Source organism: Ciona intestinalis, unplaced genomic scaffold, assembly GCF_000224145.3.
Source record: "Ciona intestinalis unplaced genomic scaffold, KH HT000103.2, whole genome shotgun sequence".
Classification (NCBI taxonomy): Eukaryota; Metazoa; Chordata; class Ascidiacea; order Phlebobranchia; family Cionidae; genus Ciona; species Ciona intestinalis.
This window is the reverse complement of record NW_004190425.2, coordinates 430,410-447,841: the sequence shown is the minus strand read 5'-3', so window position 1 is coordinate 447,841 and position 17,432 is coordinate 430,410. Positions and strand designations below refer to the sequence as shown.

Genomic DNA, 17,432 nt, shown 5'->3' with positions numbered 1-17,432 from the left:
CACAGAAGTTACAAACCTAGCGTTGACTGATCTAACTCATTAAATACTTCATTCAAATAAGAGCCATTTTAACTAGAAGACTGCTTTTAAAAACAATACACAGCAAGCGGAATCCACTTTCTTTATTATGTGATCTTACTTTCCAGGTAAGAGAATTCCATCGTACTGAAATTAAATTTGACATGTTACTCAGGTGGTGGCAAATTGCACTATACAGCAGTATTAACTAATTTGTTAGTTGGTTCACACTATTTTCACCAGTTTTGTGGCACAAAGCAAACCAGCCTTTAACCCAGAGGTTATGGACTTATGGGTGTAAGGCTCATTGCTGCCATAGTTGTGTATGTGTCCTTAGGCAAGACATTTGGCAGCAATTGCTCAAACCCAAGATCGAACTGTCAGCCATACAAAATAAATATAATTGCCCACAAAGTTACATACATAGTAACAACTTGTAAGCAGGCACATGTTGTATGAAACTTAATAACTATGTAATAACAACTGTTGATTTTCTATTTATTACTACTTTTATTTTATGTCAAAAAAACTAAAACATAAACTCTTATAAACACTAATTCAAAAGTGGAAATAATTTAACAAACTTTTTGTTGGAACCATCTCATGCCATCAGGCTTGGTTAGCCTGTGTGGGAAGCCAACACGGTTCTTCTTTTTTCGGCGGTATCGAACATTGTATCCTGGTCGAGCCAACATAACATAGAAATCCATTCCATAGATTCCAATGGATGGATCATACTATAAAACATGGCAGTTTTATTTTTTTTCTGCACATTGCCAATGAAAGAACTGATAACATTGAAGAGAAAATGTCAGAAAACCTTGCCAATAAAACAACTAAATATTATTAACACTTGTAACCACTTTTAAGACTGTAAGCAATGCGTGCCAAAACTAAAGTTAGTTAATTAGTTTCATAGCCCACCTAGGGGATGTACATGATTTTAGGCTGTCTTATACATTAAATGGTGTAAGGATTTCTTTACCTTAATTCCCAAATCAATGTGTTCCTGGATTCCAAATCCAAAATTACCAGTTTTGGAGAAGTTGCCTTGCCTAAGTTCGTATTCACGAACCTGAACAAGAAATCATGAATTTTAATATATAGTTGGTAATTCTGAAAATTTATTAAGTAACAGTTTACAAGGATAAATAAATCAATGTTGGTGTAATACTTTAAACCTTTTTACAATTCAATTAGTCACATAACTTTATCAAGCCCTGCAGGGAGTTACCTGGGCACATTAAATAAAGACCCAACTTTATATCCTAATGCAGGTTTAAAAATAGCAACAAAAAAGAACGTATATATAGTTAACTACCTTCAACCCTCTTTCAAGGATTTCTTCAGCTTTTGGTCCACGGACAGTGCAGTGACAGGCAATTTTCTCATTTCTTCGAATGCCAAATGAACGCACAGTATAGCGAGCTACATATGAACAATAAGGTTAATGTTTAACAAGACTACAATGTTTTTTTATAATAAGAATCTTTTACACTAAAAAAGAAGTGGGTTCTCACTGCTCAGAATAATGTATTGGGTTTAATAAGTACACTGTTTCACATACAACTCTCCAAATCCCAGTTCAACAAAACACCAAATAAATACATTTAGTTCTTTATACTCAATAAATTAAAAGAAACATTAAACAAAGCTAAGAAACAAGGCACACAGTCACCAATTATATACAATCTAGTTAAAATACAGATACATTTACTCAAGCATAGCAATAATGACAATACACATATGAAACTGTCTTTTTCAGCCTACAGGCAATGGAATCGTCCATGTTTTAATGCACATGCCGTGATACAGGCAAAGCTCAGCTTTAGGCTATTAGAAAGAAAAAAGGATTTCTGTGCGAACTATACATAAAGGAATTATATGCCAACCTATTTGAATGTCCGCCTTTAACCATGTAACTAGCGGGGAACATCAAAGACAAACCTTATGTACTCTTTATGGTAATGAATATAATAATGATAATGACCGCAATAAAATCTAGTTGGTCTATATCGTTGCTTCCAACAATTACTAAACAATGTATATTATGTATATATAATTACCCTTTGAAAATACAGGTGTTTGTCCAGTGAGTTGTTCCAAGACCTTTGCAGCTCTTGTAAGCCTGTCTCCAGATTCACCAACACAGATATTCAGACATAATTTCTGAATATGAATGTCTCGCATGCAGTTCGGCTTCTTGGCGCTGTCCTACAAGTCATTTGACAGATTTACTTATATTTTCCGACAATTATAAACATACCGTTAAGCACCACGTTTGTTTTTTTACAGGACTTAACAGAATTATCAAATAAAAACAGAAAAACATAACACTTTTTCAAACAGTACCTCTGCCATCGTTGCTGCTGTAAAAAGAACGAATGGAATTGTGGGTAATTAAATCGCACCGTGTTTTCGCTTAAAGCAGATAAGAGAAGGCTTATTTTTTTAAAAACTCGAATCTATAAACAAACTAAAAAATATAAATAAATATGCGTTTTTCTCGTACATTCATAAAAATATTCTCCATGTACAAACTAGCTTCTTTTGTGGAATCACCCCATAGTTTACGCGTAAAATTTTGCTTTACACATATCATTTTCCATGTGCAATTGAAACCCTACTACGTGTGTTACATTCTCCGCCTGCATTATTTTTTTCTGTTGGCAACTAAGTACGTAGGCGCAAGAACAAATGCAAGCTTACTTACCTACATACCCGAAGCGTGTTATCAACAAGAAAAATGATGTTGTGGATATATCTAATAAAAAATTCTTTTAATATTTCACACAAAGGTCAGCGGAAACCAACGATTTACTCGACCTTACACGTTATTTTGTTGAAGTATTATTGTGGTTTTGATGAGAATACAACAGACAACTTCCTTCCGGCCCATAGAACACTAAGCCGAATCAGGCCGTATATAGACACGATTTTATGCGGCGGTCCTGTGGCCCAATGGATAAGGCGCCTGACTACGGATCAGGAGATTCCAGGTTCGAGTCCTGGCAGGATCGGTGTTTTGTCTTTTATCAACGCAGGAGTCTATCTTTGCAGTGTATATATCTTTTACATTTTATATACGCAAAATCCTTGACAGAATATTTGAATAAATTTATAGTAGGGTGGGGGAAGATGGGACACTTTGTCGGACGAGACTCTTTTTTAATTTCCTTTTTACGGACCCCCATTCAATGATAATCAGGAAAATAAGGTTACAGAATTATTCGACAGTATTATCACGACTTCATAAAACGCCAGACAAAGCTGATTACTGTTTTCAAATATTAAAAAAAAAGTAAAATAGAAACGGCATACTTTGAACAGGTAAAAAATGCGAAATAGTAAGGTGCTATTTTTTATGTTCGCTAAATCATATGAAAGGCAATGATTTTTTTTAGTTTTCGTGTGCGAACGATTTAACTAGTTTCATAGCTTCATAAAACAACCTGGAATATTTCGTACACTTTGATTTTATTGTCTCGTAAAACTAGTTTTAGTTTTGTAAAAAACACTGAGATATAAGCATGAAGAAAATAGGCAGGGGTCAATATGACTTTAATTTGAAATAAAAACAACAAACAAATATCGGTTTAACGTTATATATATGGAATTTACATGGCAAAGAAACTAGCACAGCCTGTTAAACTCGGTAGGTAAACTACAAGTTGCAGAATACTGCTAATGTAAATCTATTTCAATTTAGAGCCTACTATAGCAGAAGGGCAAGAAAAAAAGGCCTATACTCGATTTTCAATGATTTTCCTAATAATAAATGCACTTATTAATCAAAATTAACAATGATTTTAAACTGTTCCGTCTTATTTCATGTGTTTTTGAATTTGTAAAATTTTACCTGTTGTGCGGATCGCTAAATAACTTCTCGCGTGTTTTATTATATATTTTTAAATTGTTGTCAATGAATAAAGGATTGAAAGTACTAATTTGTGGCATCACCCAAAAAACGCCTTCTATTTTGATTTTGGAAGTATATGGCAATATGTGCTAAACTGTCCCATCTTTCCCCAATGTACTATATTGCTTTTTCTTCCTGTGTTGGAATTTTTTATGGCTGTAAAAAGTTGTTTTTTTATCCTTTTTAATAATATTAAACCAAATCAAAAATAACACACATAAATCTTCAATTGACACATTCATTTGTACATTCCCCATTTTTTTCGAGGAAAACTATTGGGAAACCAATCACGTTTTGTGGACCATTTGTGATACCGCGCCAGATTAAAACATACATATAGTAGGGTAGGAAAGATGAGACACTTTTACCACATAATATCCAAATATCCTGATCGTGTTTTAAACAATTAACAACGTTCCAGGGGAGTCGTTAAGATACGGTTTCACAATTCTAATGAAAAGGTGTCCCATTTCCCCCCACCCTGCTATATAAGTATCATACAACCATCTTCACGATAGCCCTGTTAACATCGGTTGAAACACTTACAAAAAGTTTTAGCGGTTATTCCAACAAGGCTTTACGTTGAAGCATTTGTTGTTTTAAACCAGTTGTACTTTGTACGCGTGATGTCAGTATATAGGTGTCTTTAATTTAAACTCGAATGCCTTACATTAGCCAAGGAAGTTCCTTGTAAATTGATACCTATGTAAGTTGATATCTATTTGAGCGATTATTAGCAGGTAAAAGTTAGCGGCGGAGTTAAATACAGTATTTCAATTTAAACAGCATAATAAAAAATATCAAAAACCTCGTCTAAACTAAGAATCCAGCCTTTAAAAATGTGACGTCACAGTGTCTGCGAGTGACGTTTTTTACAACTTTGCAATGTGATTTTTTAAACGTTTATAACTTTTAAATTAAAGCAAATTTTCACATACCAGCTGTTTAATTTAGCATCAGTAAACATAAAACTTTATGCTTATGCAAAAAAAACTGCGCAACCATGAAAACCGTTGGGCCGGACTCTAGAACTAAAAGAACGTTATTTGCGCTGAAAGTACAGAAATGTAAGAAATATACTAGAATAAACAGTGCTCTTTATTGAATACTTGCTAATAACACCTCAGTGTGTTAAATAATTTTAGAAACCAGCTTGGAATTGAGCTATAATAGAGAAGGTATTGTAATATATTACAATTGTTCGTTTGTATTCTCAATTTCAACTTCGCAATGGAGGTAAGTCGTCGACGGCAAGTGGGATCTTGCATGTGATGTTTAGATTATGGTTTATCTGACTCACGACTTACACCATAACCATAATGTCTATCACTTATAATATGGAAAAAGTAACGCTTCAAAACCAAATGTCAAATCCACAACGCAACAAATGCAGAATTCGTTGTTAAAATAGATTTCCAACAAATGTTTTAGAGAATATACTAATCCCTTAAACTTCAGGAGATAAAATGTAGCTTTCGCAGATCATGGTACCACAAGTAACCACATCATAAATCATCTGTTGATTTGACAATCAGCTTTTTGCCCAAATTCTGAAAAAAATCAAATCTTGTGGTTTCTAAGAAACAGATTTTGACAGCACATGGTAAGCCACAAAATGCTATAAAATAAATATTTAGGCCACAGATTAAAAACCACTGTTATAATCCTGCAATAAGTTTTAAGAAAATCCGATACTGCTACCATTGTGGCCATAAGATAGTTTACAGCAATTGCTCCAACACAGTGGTCCCTTATGGGTTGTCTCAAATGTTAGCCAAACAATAGAAAATAAATGAACAAAATTCCAAAAAGTTACAAACGTGATAACTCAAAAACAGGCATGGCCATGGGGTATGCCAAGAGGAAAACACAACGATTGTCATTGTTTCTGAATGCAAGAATAAATAAGTCCAATTTAATCCTACGATTTTATATTTGATTAGTTGCTCTCTATTATGCTGGGTGTAGCCATGCTTATCTTCTTTCAACTAAATATAAATATGTTCTTAAATGTAAGCATGTTTTACCAACTGTTGTTTTTCGTCTTTTCGTCTTTTCGTTAAAAATATTCTTAAACCATAATCAAAAAGACAAAAAAAGTTAATATTATGATTAATATTATCACCTACCATTCACAGATTGGACATCACCAAATTAAGTGCAAATTATTTGCATTACAGCATCATGCAGTTCAGCAGCCTGATCTATCTGTCCTGAGTGCTGTAGCATATTTGTGCTGGTTTGTTTGTGTTCCGCAAGTGTTACAGTTTTGGGTTGCCTCTTGAACATTATCTAATAAAACAACAACATTTTTAAAGCAATTGTATAATTAAACGAATGTAACTTTATCCTTGCATTGCCAGAAAACGACAGTTGTTAAACACAGGTGTTCTGTGTTATAAACTTCGTGCCAACTTTTAAAGTATGTTACGAGTTAAGTATGTTACTTTGTGGGTGAATATTTCGTGTTCACTGGGTTGGAGCAAGTGCCATTAAGCGTCTTACCCAAGAATTCATACCCCTACAATGGTAGCAGCGAAGAGCCTTGAATCCGTTACATTTGAGTTAAAGGCAGGCGCACTAACCAACGATTGCCGGTGTCGCGGAAATCTGGTCCCCATTGGCTACTGCGCATGCGTAGACACGATACATTTTTATCAGAAATCTTTAAATCTGGTCCCGAATAAATCATATATAGATGTTTTTTGTACAAGTTATTTTGTTTAATGTAAAAATGTAAGTTTTGTCGCCTTTTTCGTTGTTGATGACAAGTTAACGGTAGTAATCACTTGTCATCTGTCATGATGTATATTGTATAACTTAAGTTAAAATATAAATTTATGATAAGAAGATAAAAAAGAGAAAAAGAAATGTATACAAAATATGTCGCATTTTACAACTGCTGTTATTTTTAGTCGGCCAGAGTTCTAGATTCTTCTTAAAGTAAGTTATAAATAGCCTGTGGGAACCAGTTTTCTAGTGGAACCAGATTTCTCATAAACCGGATCATGTCCTTGTTAGATTACTATTTTATTACTTACCAAGTAGGGTGAACAATTGATTGACTTTTGATGAGTAACGTTAATGTTGTATGCAATGTTTCGAACATGATCGTCCCAATCGTTCTGACTACTGGAATTACAAAATAGAAAAAAATTGTTTTATGTTTGGATGACATTAAATTTTATCTTATGGGAAATCCCATGCACTCTCACAAGGTTAATATTTTTACTTTAACAGTTAGACTATCTATATACAAGTTTTGATTTTTGCTATGTACGTTTTTAGAGCACGCACTTCTAAAACAGAAAAAAAGTCATTGTCAAGGCTTAATGCTGCTATACTATTGTGGGCATATTTTTCCTTAAGCAAAACACTAACTGTATTTCTGCAAACTGCAATTATCTTATCACAGTAGTCACTAATGGGTTGTCCAAAACAGAAAAAAAATCTTACCAAAGACATAGTAACTAGTTAGCAGGCACAGACAACAATGTTTAGGTATTAAAATGCTTTATTTAAAAAATGCTTTGTACCTTTCCGTATGTTCATTTATAAGTTTTCTAAACATTTGACCACTTTTATCTTGCCCATTGCTTTTTATATGGCAGCAAGATGCAAAGTCATGCAGGATCGCAAACTTTTTAAAAACATGCTCCTTTGTCTGTTGCATGTAAAAGTTGATTAAATTTAAAGAATATGTGTATGAGCTACATCAGGAGTGTAGGAACACTTACACTGACAAATTCTTGACCCTTGCCCGTAATTACTTGGTGAGGGGGGCCATATAAGAAAATCATTTCCAACATTGTATCGGCAATTATTTGTGCCGTTTTTGCCTAAAACACAAGTATTTTGAGAACTTCGCTTACAAAACTAAAATAAAATGTATAGAGAAATACAGAAATTAATGTGAATGTAACTTGCTTTATTCACATGTGGCGGAAAACAGTCGTTATAATAACACAGATGTACTGTTTCATACACCTAGTGCCCTGAAAACAAATAACTTACCTTTATTGCCTTTGCGTATATAAACTTCGAAAACAAGCATGTTGCAACAAAAATGTACGTATTTCCAAATTTGGACTGTGGAAATGGACCTGCGAAATCAACTTTTACAACTTCCCAAGGTTCATTGAATGTGATGATTTTTTTTTCCGGTGGCATTATTTTATGTCTTAGCACTTTATTCCTAAACTGGCATTCTGGGCATTCTATGATCTAGTAAGAAAGAATCAGTATATTTTATTAAACAAAATAGAATACTGGTCAAAACCACACAAACCCATTTTTTGATATCCGCAGTTATTGTTTTCCAGTAATATAACCGACTGAGCTTTTTTTGTGTAGCCACCCTTCCCCTATGTTCCCCAGTTGCTTCATCAATATGACATTGTTTTAAAGCCATCTTATGTTCTTCTTTGGTATATAAAACTTGTGCTAAATGTTCAGCTTTGCGCAAAAACATCTGGTTATCTAAAAAACATATAAATATAAAATTATGGAATAAAAAGAATTATTTAAGCCAAATACCGCGAATCACATAATTGCAGGCTGCTTTTCTGATTTTTCTTTTTTCATTAACATTTTTGCATGTAGATGTATAGGTGCCAAAATGGACGTACTGTTTCACAGCCAACAAATATTCATCAGCCTGCTGAATTGTTGTTGGTTTATAAGAGCAGTGATGTATTTTGACACCACAGTTTTCAAAGCTAAATTTAATTAAGGCATCAAAACAATTATATAAACTGCAATGAATCTGATATTAAAATAAGGCTTATATATATCTCGCTGACACAGTGTTGTGAATAATGCACAAAGCTTCTAACTTAAATGTTACAGGTTCAAGACTCACCACTGCTAACATTTTGGGCATAAGAATCCTTGAGCAGAACACTTAACAGAAATTGCTCTAACCCAGGGTCTCTTATCGTTATGGGTTGCCTTATTTCGTTATTTGTAGACAATATACAATAAAAAAATAAAAGAATAAACACCCATACAATTGAATTAACTCGTGGACACGAGGTGTACAAACCACAACACTTGTAGTATAGACTAGTAGAGTGGGGGAAATAAGACACCATTTTATTTTCTTGGCCCATTTGCTAGTGAACAAAGAATTCTAAACTTGTATTCTCACGACTGTCATAGACCATTGTTAATTGTTTTAAATACGATATTAGAATATTATGTGCTGCAGGGGTCCCATCTTCCCCCAAACTACTATATGACTACCACGGCCACACCAGTATAAATAAGTTACATTTTTTTATTTATTATTATATATATATATATATATAGATTAATATTAAAACCTGGTCATTGTTTGATGATGGTGAAGCCAACGTATCTAAAAAAAAGATTCGTTAGGTTGGAACATACTTTGGTTTAAAAAAAATGGTTTTACAATAAAACTTATTAATAGAAGGTTTTTTGTAGTTTGGCTGGATTAAAAATTATTGTACATTGCATAAGGATATTGGTTGGAAAATTTTTTGACTCTAGTATGTCTTACCACATTGTTCATTGTTTTGAGAAGTTTCACTTGGTGTGGATGTCATACTGATGTTGTGCAAGTTTAGGTGTATTATATTTGTTTTACATTAACTAAAAAACCAGGCAGTACAAACAGTGCTAATAACCCACAGAAAAGAAAGAAAGAGAAAGTACACGGTATAACTGAAAACAGTAATGAAAAGAAAATTAAAATGATAAGTATATGCTATCGTCCTACTTTCTCACATGATTATGTTATGTTTCCCCATATGTGGTAATTTTAGTTTTACACAAAAAGACAGGCAGTGTAGAAGTATAAACTGTTGTGTTAAAAAATTGTAGAAAAAGGAAGCAATAATGAATAAACAAGGTGACAACTGAAGTCTTGCAACATAGCATGTCCAAAGCACTTTAAAATTCTTTTTTTGTTAAAAACAAACAACTAAAAGATAGTCCATAAAAAGAATTCAAGATAACACCAGACAAACTTCGCCGATCAGACGGGTAGACATATAAAGTAAAGTTTCTAAATTAGTGAGAAATGGTAGAGAAAAGACAAAATAATGTCACATTCATTAAAATGAGTTCCTACATATCTAGATGACAGACACGGTAGTTTTTCAAAGTATGATATCGATGAAAACAAGGTACCACACACAAGGCAACATTACACTTTTCACACATAAATGATGTCTGCCTTCTTCCAAGTTTCCTTCTGCTGTCACTGCATACAACACATTGAGGCTTTTTATCAATTTTTATTATCTTGTGAACATACTGTGGTGGCAAAATTCTTGACAAAACCGTACCTGGTTGTGGTGGCCTCCATTTTTCTGTAATGTGTGGGTTATAATCCACCAGCAAACCAGAAACGCATGCCTCGATGTACTTCTTGAGATCCATCTTATCACTTGAATCAGAAGTTTTTGACGTGTAAAGAATATAAGAATTGACCACACAGATTTGTGCAAGATTCTCAAATATTCTTAAAGACCATTTCACCGTTTTATGTCGAAATAAGTTCAATTGCCGAAAAATAGGAATGACTCCACTCAAGTAATTGTACCGCTTCTTCGAGTTTGCCTTTTTCATATCATTGTAGCTTCTTTTGTTTCCTTTCTGTGTTGCAGATTTTGCTTTTATTTCTGAACTACGAACTGCACTTTTTGCACACACAGGGTTGTTTTTTTCATTTATCGTTTTTAATTCTCCTGGAATGCCACCAGAACCATTTGTCTGGCTAACGAATTCTTTTGCAAGGTTACGGTTTGTGTAACTGTTTGCAGTATTAATATAAATGTCATGTTTGCCTATATAGCGGGTACATAGCTTTCTCACAATGCTAGCTCCTTTTTCTGTTTCCCTTGATGACCCAGCATGTATTGCCCACTCTAACAAGTATCCAGTCCTAGCCTCAGTAAGCGCATACACTTTGTCAGTCCATTGGATTGGTTTTTTCCGCACGCGTTGTTCTGATTTGTAGTTGCATGCAACTGTCATCTCATGAATGGCCAGTTCTTTGTCTGGCTTATATAGGGCAGAAAACTTGGGGACAAGAACATCTATCAATTGACGCACTTTAAAAAGGCGATTGTGTTTTTGGCTGTTTTTAGAAGAACTCTCTTCATCATTGCAGAAGTGAAGCATTGCTCTTATTAGAGTAAATCTGACTCTTGACATAATCTTGCTAATGCTGCTTGTTACTGTAATCCAGGATGCTGACCAATAATCCTGCATATCAACAGTGTTACACAGCCCCATGGACAAAAGAATTGCAAAGTAAGCCTTCATCTCAGCAACAGTTGTGTCTTTCCAAGTGCGCAAATTTGATCCTTTTTTTAATTTTTTTTTACGAAGTGTCTGTGCAGCATGTCGGTTAGTTTCTGTAACCAAAAGATCCCAGAATTCGGCAGATAAAAACATTGCTAAATAGTCAAGAGGTGTAACACCGTCCATGCCTGATTCCATAACAGTTTCTCTTAAATTATGATCTTCAGGGTAATAATCTGTAACTATTCGCACCCAATCTTCCATACTATCTTCTGCCGATAACTCCTCAAGATGTGTTTGTTGAACTGTACGTTTACTTTTACTACGATCGTTTAGTAACTTCTGTAATTTTGATGAAGTGTGAACAGTTGTTTCATCATCCGAACTGAGGCAGCAGTGATTGGGCGCATCAACATTTTTTGAAGACGTAGCATTAAATTCATCCATTAAAATGTCTGACTCGTCGGAACTACATGCATATGCAGCATCACCTTTATCCTTTTCACTTTCTGCCTCTAAAAAACTCCAGATCGTTTCATCCGCAGATACACCTTTTACCGCCATACTTTATACTATACTAAAGCTACAAGACTGCTAACATTTGTTTTGATTAATTTCGCTAGAACGATAATCGCACGCTTAGTTAGGTTCAGAGCATGGCGCCCTCTATAGTTATAGAGGGCGCCATGGTTCAGAGCCATAGAAATACCGAGTAGTCCAACCCATTGTTACGTAAAACACAAATTGAACAGCAATTTGGGTCCAAAATAACACAGTAGGCATAGGGAAAATGTATGTTTTTCGGTAAATTACAGAAAAACTTGGGCCTAAAAACAAATTTAAAGGTTGAAAAATGTAAAAAACATGTGTTATTTGTTTTCTGTGTCAAAAAAAGTCAAAAATTAGAATTAGAAGCGGTTGATTTGCGACATTTTAGTCATTTAATGCAGCTAAATTTATACATTTTTTCTAAAAAATGTTTGGTAAGGTAAATAGAAGCTGTTTTACACCTTCCCACAATAGGAAAACACAAACAAAACTTAACAAGTTCGTTTAAACCCATTGTCAAAGTCACCACTTTTGCTCTATTTTGGACACACATAGACGGCAGTTGGACTACTCGGTGTTTATACGACTCTGGTTAGGTTCTAATTAAAACCATAGAAAACCAATTTTTAGGCCGTAGCCATAGTCACAGATGGGGCCCCTTTTAAACTCGTTTGGCATTTCTTATCTGTGCTATAGTTTTTAGTCGGTACACCCCCATGTCGTGGTATATAGTAGGGTGGGAAAGAGGGTGCTCGGGGAGAAACGGGACTCATTAATGCGTTTCCAACGGCGATCTAAAATCTGTACTGCGCCAATATTTAACATAAGCGATTTAAACCAGCGCCGTTGCACAGTTGGTTAGTCGTTAGTCCGCCTGCCTCTAACCCATAGGCAAGGCTTTTCGCGACTATACCCTTGTGACCGTATATGTGACCTTGGTCAAGCATTTATGGTCGCGTATTCGTTCCGATTGATATATTTGTATCGAGCGCTATTGCGCATGCTCTGAGACACTACTGCGCATGCGCAGTAGGTCGGAACCAATGCCACTCAGTCCAACTTTATTACGACCCTCCGTTGAAAACGTTCCAGACACGACGTTTACACGTTAAAACTTTAGTTTTCGGTTTAAAGTCAGCAGAACTAAGTTAGTTACTTATTTGCGGCCTAGAAAAAGTATGTACCACTAACACACTTATTTTATGCTAGTATGATAAGCACATTTTACTTAATTTAATTTACCGGTGTTGGTGAACCAATGAGATCCTAGAATACAAAAATTATATGCGGCCACTTTCGATACCTGTGCTTCCAATATAAAATTTACGGGCACTGTACTAAATAGAGCCTAGTGGTACCGATTCTAAAATAAATGTTAATAATTCAAAAAAAATATTAACTATAAATATTAATATTCGCCATAAAAAAACATATTTTTTTACCGATCCATGCAGCACTAGCATGTTATCTCCATCGAAATAATATTTTTTCTGGATTTTTTTAAAAAAGAGTATACGTTATTATTAGAGCTTCTATTATATCTGTTTCAACCTACTGCACATGCGCAATAGCGCACGGTAGAAATATAGCAATCGGAACGAATATATCACAATACCGGTGGCTGTACACAAAATGCGTATTGCGTTAAAATGCGTAAGTCGCATCCGAAAACGGAGCGACAGATTCCGTACGAAAATAGAGCGTTTTCTCGTTTCGAACCATCCGTTAAAGGGCACTGCACACAGAACCCGTCATCGCACGATTTCACGCTTGGTTGGCGGCCGAAGTCTGCTTATGTGCAAAAAAAACAAACAGTGGGTAACCCGCAGCATTTCCTGGACAGTTCGTTAATGACCTTTGCAGTCTGTAGAACAATCCCCCAACCTAGGGAAAAGTTTTGACACAAGCAAAATCGCATGCGTACGTGCGCGAAAATCCAACATGTTGGATTGCGTAGGATGGCCTTGCGTTAACAGACATTTTGCAAATTTCGGACGTTACGCATTCTATGTAAAGCCGCAATCGGAAGGCGTCGAACCGAGTTTGAACGTACTTACGGAACCGAGTTTGAACGTGCTTGCGCGTATGAACGTACTTACGGAAACGAACCGAAACGGATCCTATGGACAGCCACCTTAACCCAGAGGTACTGGGTTCAAGGCTATTCCTTACACACATAAAAAATATAAAAAAAACATAACAATAATCACCAACTAAGTAACATACTTGGTAACTCGTAAGCTGGAACGAGGTGTATGAATAGTTATGTTATAACGACTGTCGTTTTCCGGGCACGCGAGAATTACACGTTACAGTTATTCATTCATTCATTCATTCATTAATTCATTCATTCATTCATTCATTCATTCATTCATTCATTCATTCATTCATTCATTCATTCATTCATTCATTCATTCATTCATTCATTCATTCATTCAAACGAGATAAAACTGTTTAACAATACCAGGATTAACGGAATAAATGTAGGACGGGACTGGTGAGTATGGTAGCAAGTATAAGCATAAGGGGTATAAAACAGAACAAATATGTTATAACGACAGTCGTTCACACAGTCACGGGAGGTTAAATAAGTTATACAGTCATCCATTCTATTTCTGTCTGCCGAATACACGGATGGTTGTAATAGAGAAAAGCCACAAAGATAACTGCGGTTCGTTTAAATGTCGAGTGACTCTGTTGTAGGTACAGCCACTAAAGGGCAATAAAGAGCAAGTGTGCTTTTAAAAGTTCTGGAATTATAGTGGTTGCAAAACGATCAGAGCAGTTCTGCATGTTTTAACCTACAAGTTATGTACAACATGTGTCTTAGTAGGGCGTGTATTAAAAGATTTAATCTGAGGATTAAAAACTTTTTGATCTTATGCTTCCAGAATAATTCGTTTCAATCAAAAGCCGATTGTTAACGCAACAGAGAGGGTTTATGACGTGTTATATACCCGTGGTACCATGATCCGCGACAAAGCTTCCCTTCATCTCATGTTAAGTTCAAGGGATTAGTATTTTCTCATGAACCTTTGTTGAATTTATGTTTACAGGACAAATGCTGCATTCGTTTGCGTTTCCGCGTTATAAAGCAGTTGGCGCAAATATATTTGGGCTTTTAACAAAATGGCTACCGATAATTCGGGTCGATTTTAATATAATTGGAAAAGGTGAAATTAGACAACTGGTTGTCCGTTTGCTATTAATTATTGAACACGTTACAATTACAATGACAAGATTAAATTAATTGCTTCAAAAGTATATCGAAAATAGTTGTATAAAAAAACGTAAAATTGTTTAAGTTTTTTTAAATTTTATACGTACTGCACGGTCGGTCTACTTTGTGGACCTGCTGACTTTGACCTACACGTGTTCCAATTTATTCTAATACAAACGTACATTTAGCATTTACATGTCGCGCGTAATGCTGGTCACCGAATAGTAATTTTGGTAACCTGTCGAAAGTGATGGATAGCCAGATATCACTCTACAATTTTGATGACAATTACTCAACACTTAACCTATTAAAGATTAGAGTTCGTAATGCTCAGAAGCAATGTTCGACGCTATGACCAATGTTACCGCCCTGGTTTTAATTCTGTGTGACGAATTTTGGATGACCAGCAAACAAGGGATGCTGTGTTAACATCGACATACAAAAACAAACAAATTTTGTAATCTTTCCGTTGTGTATGTTTGAGTCATCGTTTCGGTTCATCCATTTCTTAAGTTTGATTGTTTATATAGGCGTGTCTTTTATAATACACGCCCATCAGTGTATGATATTTTTACCTGCTATACGTAATGTCTGCATACGAACAATATAATTATTAATCTAGTGTAGACAAGGATTGCGCGTAAACCCTAAAAATTTTAATGAACTATAATTTTACGGGATATGGCTCTGATAAGCGTCCGACGTGCACCCTAGTGTTGTACAAGCGCCTAAAAAGTTTCCGATTGAAATGCAATTTACCACTACAAGCCACAAATGCAGGTGCGCTGACAGTAATAATAAACAAAGCTTTAATCCGACCATATAGTAGCTTGCCCAATTCGGAAAAGAGTAATGGGCGTGAAAGTAGAACCAATTCATTGAAAGCATTAGACACCAAAACCTCGGCTTGTTTTTTGTGTGTTCGCGGAAATTTGATGATTATACGAAAATTTGAAGCGTGTAACGGTATACGATAGATACGTCACTCACCTGGGAGAAAATAACCGGAAAGGGAAAGCAGAGCCCACATGCGGGTTTAAATTTAATAAAGGTCGATTTGATGAGGTAATTATCGGTACACCCCCCACAAGATAGTATAACGTTAAAGTCGTGAGTGAGATAAACCAAAGCATAAACAGCACGTGCAAGATCCCACTTGCCGCCGACTATTACCTCGATCAGCGAAATTGAGGTTGAGACTACAAACGAACAATTGTAATATATTACAATACGCACTCTGTACGTCGAGTCCAGATCGAAGCTCCGTCTGTCGCAGCATTATGCTGAGTTGCGTCATCCATTTGATAAATTGAATAAAAGCAATACGTAAAAGTGGTTTCTCAAGTTACTTAACACAAGGAGTCATCAGAGATTGAAGCATCCGGGATTGAGTAATGTTTATTTAGACTCTTAACGACGGTCGCTTTTCTCTCACAAGTAATGGTGCTTTACCAAACATTCGATCTCATTGACATTTTTTATTGAAGTTCCGTGTTAAACGGTGATCGGTCCAGTTTTACGTGTGGTATGCCCGATTGATTCGTCTGTGGAACAGTTGCCGCCTTTATCTGTGACTTGTGGCTGTGGCCAGCGATTCATGACACATACACATATTTGTGTACTAAACAAAAAGCAATACTGACTGAGACAGCTAAAGTCAAGTTTGTAGTGCAACATTACCTGAACATTTATACGCGGAAACGACACCCAACCGCCCGTCAGGCCAAGTTTCAAAACCGCATCGTCACGCATGAAAATTAAAACACGTCATTTGCATTACGTCACGTTTACCGTATTATATGATATCATGGTAAATTTCGGAAAACCTGCCGTAAACTTGATTTTGCAGAAATGTATTGCAACACGTCCTTTCGTTTTAAGTCAGATAAGGTAAATATAAATAAATCAAGGTTGTCTATTGATTGGCATTGACCAAATCGTACTACCCTCGCATGAGAGTAACACCAATAGGTAACTTTGGGTCGTTCAACCGACAGATCGATTTACACTGGCGTAAAGTGGTTCAATAAACGTGCATAATCCTCTGTGACGTAGGCATGATGTAATAAGTCGTATAGGTACGTCATTGACGGCTGTAATTCAATCAGAGTATCGATTTGGTCACGTGGGCCAGTCATTTTTACTTAAAACTGACTTATATTACACATGGAATTATTCGACTGGAAATTTCTGGTAAAATTACTCATCAAATAAGCCCTCTTTTTATCATCTATGACGCCATCGGTCACGGGTCAGTGGTTCCGGATCTCACGAACATGACAGAAAGACCGGCACTTGGGTCACGTGCGAAAATTACGAAGTCGTTAAGAATTCGAGTAATGTAAATAAGATTGCCATTGTTCGCGAAAGACTTTATCAGCGACGTTTACCGTCGCGCGTTTGGCGAATCAAAAATCACGCCACGAGCGAATCCTATTGTCCTTTTTAGGA

The 17,432-nt window shown here is 35.6% G+C and overlaps 2 protein-coding genes and 1 non-coding gene across 3 annotated transcripts; 1 reads left to right on the top strand and 2 right to left on the bottom strand.

Moving 5' to 3' along the window:
• Positions 1–107: 107 nt before the first annotated feature.
• LOC100177507 (60S ribosomal protein L11) lies at positions 108–2,479 on the bottom strand. The gene is made up of 6 exons (XM_004227115.3): positions 2,371–2,479; positions 2,085–2,232; positions 1,340–1,446; positions 1,004–1,093; positions 603–755; positions 108–165 (listed from the first exon to the last, which is right to left on the bottom strand). The coding sequence occupies exons 1-6, from the start codon at positions 2,377–2,379 to the stop codon at positions 136–138; spliced, it is 537 nt and encodes a 178-aa protein (XP_004227163.1). The 5' UTR covers positions 2,380–2,479; the 3' UTR covers positions 108–135.
• A 486-nt stretch (positions 2,480–2,965) lies between these two features.
• trnar-acg lies at positions 2,966–3,038 on the top strand. The gene has a single exon. It is a non-coding gene; the product is annotated as a tRNA-Arg (tRNA).
• Positions 3,039–9,590: 6,552 nt separating this feature from the next.
• Positions 9,591–11,818, bottom strand: LOC113475100 (piggyBac transposable element-derived protein 4-like). Its single transcript, XM_026838678.1, has one exon. The coding sequence runs from the start codon at positions 11,774–11,776 to the stop codon at positions 10,031–10,033; it is 1,746 nt and encodes a 581-aa protein (XP_026694479.1). The 5' UTR covers positions 11,777–11,818; the 3' UTR covers positions 9,591–10,030.
• Between the last annotated feature and the right edge of the window lie 5,614 nt (positions 11,819–17,432).

Coding starts and splice junctions, on each gene's coding strand:
- LOC100177507 (XM_004227115.3), bottom strand. Junction 756..1,003: donor ACATTGATTTGGGAATTAAG/GTAAAGAAATCC, acceptor CATGTTTTATAG/TATGATCCATCCATTGGAAT. Junction 166..602: donor TGAGATGGTTCCAACAAAAA/GTTTGTTAAATT, acceptor ATTTAATTTCAG/TACGATGGAATTCTCTTACC.
- LOC113475100 (XM_026838678.1), bottom strand. CDS start 11,776: ATGGCGGTAAAAGGTGTATCTGCGGATGAAACGATCTGGAGTTTTTTA.